The 5,269-nt window shown below is 37.6% G+C and overlaps 1 protein-coding gene across 2 annotated transcripts; it reads right to left on the bottom strand.

Moving 5' to 3' along the window:
- Positions 1 to 875: 875 nt before the first annotated feature.
- On the bottom strand, positions 876 to 4,459 carry LOC139893704 (uncharacterized). 2 transcript variants are annotated; one of them, XM_071876880.1, is made up of 2 exons: positions 3,572 to 4,459; positions 876 to 1,189 (listed from the first exon to the last, which is right to left on the bottom strand). In XM_071876880.1, the coding sequence occupies exon 1, from the start codon at positions 4,406 to 4,408 to the stop codon at positions 3,590 to 3,592; it is 819 nt and encodes a 272-aa protein (XP_071732981.1). In that variant the 5' UTR covers positions 4,409 to 4,459; the 3' UTR covers positions 876 to 1,189; positions 3,572 to 3,589. The 2 variants fall into 2 exon arrangements, with proteins under 2 accessions (XP_071732981.1, XP_071732982.1); XM_071876881.1 differs by having other exon boundaries at positions 3,578 to 4,459.
- Between the last annotated feature and the right edge of the window lie 810 nt (positions 4,460 to 5,269).

Raw genomic sequence — 5,269 nt, 5'->3', positions numbered from 1 at the left:
GAGGATCGCCTGGACGTTGGGAGATACAAATTTGAGAGAAAATAACTCTATTACTTACAAGAATAGATTTACAGAGTATTACAAAACTCTTACAAAAAAAAAACTCTCAAACTCACACACACTATCTAGGTTGTGATTACACTTCTCTGAGTGATTTTGGGATGATTTACAACTGAGGTTTGCACCTCTATTTATAGTAAAAATTCTATGGCGGTGGAATGGTGTGAACGGAGAAGGTTGGCGGCCGTCATCGTTATCAACTTTACTACTTTCATATGAGGTGTCAAGGTTGCCTACTTTGAATATCTAGAAGGTGGGCTTCTAGATTGTAGGCTGAAAATCTTCAATTAGTTTTACCTTGTGCACTAATTCCTACAATCATATGCTAAATGGGTCTCAAAAACTTTTGTTGTTTTCATAATTCAGTATCCATAAACAATTTTCAATATCGAATTGATACTGAATTAATTCGAAACCAAGAACTAAAATTGAATCCCTACCGTTTCACTTTTTGGTAACGGTTTCAGGTTTTTGAAATTTTCGCTCATTCATTCATTAAACGTTCATTACAACATATTAAAAAGTCGCAAGATTGCACGAAAGACGAGGTTGAATCCTTTGGTGTGGAGTTTGTCCAACTAGGTAAAATTTCACCTATGAAATGTCCAACCAGGTGTAACTCGAATTCGGTACTACACCTAAAATACATTTACCCGGTAGTAGTACTAAGCCGGTACCGCACTATTAATTCGGTTCAGTTTCATTTTTTTATTTTAGGCAATTTTGGTTTCAGTACTTTCAGTTTCGGTACCTATCTCATCTTAAGTACAACTTAACCCACTTATTACACCAACTTCAGTAAAGATGTCCATTTAGTAAATAACTGAAAAAATGCACTTATACACACGTTCAACACAACTCTGCCGGTTAATAGTTACTACTAGGGAGTATCATTTAAGCTAGCTCATGATCGATCAGGTTGAAAAGGTGTGCATACTGATATTTAAAGATCATAATATGGGCTAAATCCAACATATTTCGAGTCTAGCAATTAATGTAAACTCTTTACTTATACAAACCATTAGCAAATTCAACATAAGATGTTGCTGTTGCTGCAGAAGCTTATAAGCACAAAACCCCTTCCACAGACCAGGCATCTTCACGGCATCCCAAAAAACAGAAAACTACCCTGCAACAGATACAAGCATTTATTAGAGAGATTAACAAAAATCATACAGTGCATTATATTTTAAATGATATAATGCTTCTTTAAAATAATCATGGTGCATTATGCAGTGCATCATCAAAGTAGACAAAGGCACAAAGCCCTATAAGCAAAGTTTGTAAAGGTCAGCCGACTGTCACCAACTGGTCTGGTTTAAATATTAGTCCGACTCGAGTAAGGCCAAAGAGGTCAACGAGTCAAAATTGATCAAAAGTCAGATTATCCAAGTCGGTTAACGAGTCACAATCGATCAAAACTCATATTCAGTCGGTCAAAGTCGAATGTATTCGGTCAAAATTTGTCAAAAATAGGTCAAAGTCGGATTTAGTTGATCAACATTTTAATATTAATCAAAATTAAGGTTAAAATATATTTGAACAATTGGGTCAAAGTCGGATTTAGTTGGTCAACATTTTAATATGATTTAAAAATAGCGTTACAGAGTATCTGAACAACTGAATGATTATATTTATGTTTAGACAACTATGTAAAGTTTGTTTGTTTATGTTAATGGTATTCTTCATGAATGTGCAAGCCAAAAGGCATAAACAACCACTAAAATAATCCACCCTTGATGTGGGATGTTGTCTTCCATTCATCTCCTTACATTCTAATGTGATGATATCAATTTTGAGATCAACTTTTAAAAAACAAGAACCACGCACATCTAACATATTATATAATCTATGGGATACATGTGCTCAATATGGTGATGTTATTAATGGCTCTCCTATCAGCACACATAATTATAGAACCATCCTTTTATGGAACCAGTAATGCTGGGATAGAACTAATGCCCATGGTGGCTCTAACAGATTGTGGTTAATATCAGCTCTTACAACCTCACAAAAGAACAAGCAAATTATGTTTTGATCCACCTATGATTAAATTCAGCCAATTCATTGATCGGCCTTCGTCTAGAACGACCACCACACGTGACTAGGCCTAGTTATTAAAAGCATTAATATTTATAATCGCCTTAACAATCTGACTTAAATAAAGAAAATTAACGTCCAAAGCTGGGTAAAATAGAGTTCTCAAAGTTGGGTGAACTATGATTATCAGAGTTGGGTAAACTAGAACTCTCTAGGGGAACTATAACATCGGGTAAGCATGAACTTCCAAAGTTGGCTTAACTTAAATTACAAAAGTCGGAAAAGTTATCACTGACATGCTCTAAGTTGGTTTGCCTTCAGCAATCAAACTTTATTCTTTAACTCAGTTGTTTCAATTTTTAAACATGGAAGTAGCGTGACCCCAAGCCCTCAAAGCTGATTCCTAACACACTTTCGAGTGGGAAAGAGATGGTCGCATGCTCATTGTTTGTTCAGATTTGTTATAACATATTAGTGCCTTCATGAATTAAGACAGCTAGCACACCCATATTAGTGACACTGCATAACACTCTAAAGGTAATGATACATGGGGTTCATATTGTAGATGAGATCCACAGAGAACTACGGTTGAATTATAATTGTCTAAATGAAGCTTCCTTATCCTGTTTACGGGAGAAAAAGGGAGATCTACTTTTCATGTCTCAATACGAGACTTCAAATTTCATGCAAGTCACTCCTAACATATTGCACGATAACTGGTTGTTTATCATTAAAAAGGGAGATCTATGAAAGCATAAACTTGGAGGACTTGTAAAAAGTTGTAAGTGGAAGACACATGGTTACATGATAAAGCAACACTCTCCCCCATGCTTGTTCCCTCGAATAGGATGCAACTTCTCTATATTGCTTTGACCAGGAGGTTTATTCTCTTCACAAATACCATAATTTATAAAGACTACCAGTTACCTTTTTCATATTTTTAACTACTCCGTACTAGTGTTCATAATGCTAAAATATGATCAATATCTGTTACTGCAACAATGTCTTACACTCTACTGTATTACAGTTCCGTCACTAAATCAAGACTCTAATGTATTACAGTTCCATCATATATGAGTTCTTGCAAATTTAATCACTTGTTCATAATTGCAAATTTATCAATTGTTCAATATGATACAAAAGGGGTATGAAGCAACGTCCACAGGTTTAGGAGTCGTGTGTGCATCGGCGTGGTTGAGTCACAGTCAGACATTTGAAGTATGCTACTATACTATCAGCTTAAAAACTGCTAATACACTAAGACATTTATACTTCAAGCCTCTGTAACAATTATCTTAAGCAGATCATGCCTACACTAGCTAACAGTATCTAAAAATGAAGCCTAAGTTACAATGGTTAATACAGTAGCAAACAAACATAATTGAGCACAAAACACATATTACTGTGGTATTGGTGCATAAGGAACATTTAAGCAAGTCCAAAAATTTATGAAACATATAAGAACGCATACCATTACCAGTCTCTGCTACTACTGCTGTTGTTGCTGGTTGTTCGGTGGAGGAGGCATCCCGGGGCGCGGAGGTCCATAACCGGGCATCTGTCCACCAGGTGGAGGCATTCCAGGACGTCCAGGTGGCGGCAGACCAGGCATACCAGGTCGTGGTGCTCCGCCCATTGGTGGTGGTCCCCTCATCATCGGAGGGGGTGGAACCATACCAGGTCTCTGTCCATACTGCCCAGGCGGTGGATACTGACCAGGACCAGGCGGCCGTTGAGCAAACTGAGGTGGAGGCATACCAGGAGGCGGTCCACGTGGCATCTGAGGTGGAGGACCTTGTCCAGGATACGGCATTTGTCCGGGTCTAACCACCGGAGCTTGAGGAGGATAATTCATTGGAGGTCTCGAAATCTGCGGTTGCATCATACCAGGAGCCGGTCCACCAACACCTCTAACCGGTCCAGATAAACCCGGTTGAGCTTGAACCAAGGGAGCAGTAGGTATTCCACGGCCAGCAGCACGGCCGATACCTGGACCAGATAACGCGGCGGCGCCGACGGCTTTAGCACGGTTTTCATCAGGCGGCGGTGGTCCTTCAACTGTCATTGAAATAACTTCTTCTCCGCGTAACAGAACGAGCCCGAGAGTGCGACGGTCTTCTCGTTCTTCGGTTTTTTTGGATCCTTTCGCCGGTGGAAGTTTACGGAACTCTTCACAATCTCCGATTACGAGATTCATGTGGCGATCGAAAGCCATAAATTTGCCAACTAGCTGACGGCCGTCTTGGATTGTGATACGCATACGGTAGTTGATGAATTGAAGCATCTTTGAACCCTTTGACATCGACATTTTTGTTGATGTTAGGGTTAGGGTTAGGGTTAGGGTTTCAGATTTAGGGTTTTGGAGCGGAGGGAAGCAGTGTTCAAATGAGGAATGTGTCCGACTGTGGGGAGTTTATAAACAAGTCCCTAAGGTTCTAATTATTGTTGGTAGTAAACCTTATTACTTTTTTGTATATAAGGTTTTATTTTATAAACTCAACAAGCAAAATATTCACCAACGGGTAAATATTCCTTCCCACTTGAGTGCCATAACAATAACAATTGTGTTTTGAAGTTAATCAACTGTTTACTCTTTGATTAGATATCGTCGATAACCCTAATTGAGATATTGGCAATCTGAGAAGGGTGGTAGAAAACTAATTGCCGGCAAATGATAAAAATTATATATATGTAAGTATGTAACTAACCTCGGGAAAAGAACCTTGTATAAAGTAAAACATAAATGAAAGATCGTGAGAGTACATTCTGAGAACAATTAACTTAGTTGATCATAAGAGAGTACATAGCAAGAGTTCGCGTAAGTGTACAGAAGAAGACAAGAAAGCCGTATGACGATAAGAGGTGTTTTTAGTGTAGGGAGATAGTTTTATTTATAGGGAAAAAAGTGGAGTTTAGAACAATTTTAGAATTCAAAGCTTATAGACTAGTGACAAAAAGGTTTGTATCAACTGTCAAAATGTATATTGTAATTATAAACTACCGAAATACTAATATATATATATATATATATATATATATATATATATATATATATATATATATATATATATATATATATATATATATATATATATATATATATATATATATATATAGGGGCATGATCAATGGGGAAGTAACCAATCGGGGGGAAGCGGGGGGAAGCAAA

Source organism: Rutidosis leptorrhynchoides, chromosome 2, assembly GCF_046630445.1.
Source record: "Rutidosis leptorrhynchoides isolate AG116_Rl617_1_P2 chromosome 2, CSIRO_AGI_Rlap_v1, whole genome shotgun sequence".
Classification (NCBI taxonomy): Eukaryota; Viridiplantae; Streptophyta; class Magnoliopsida; order Asterales; family Asteraceae; genus Rutidosis; species Rutidosis leptorrhynchoides.
Note: the sequence above shows the minus strand (reverse complement) of the source record. Positions and strands in the feature narration are given on the sequence as shown.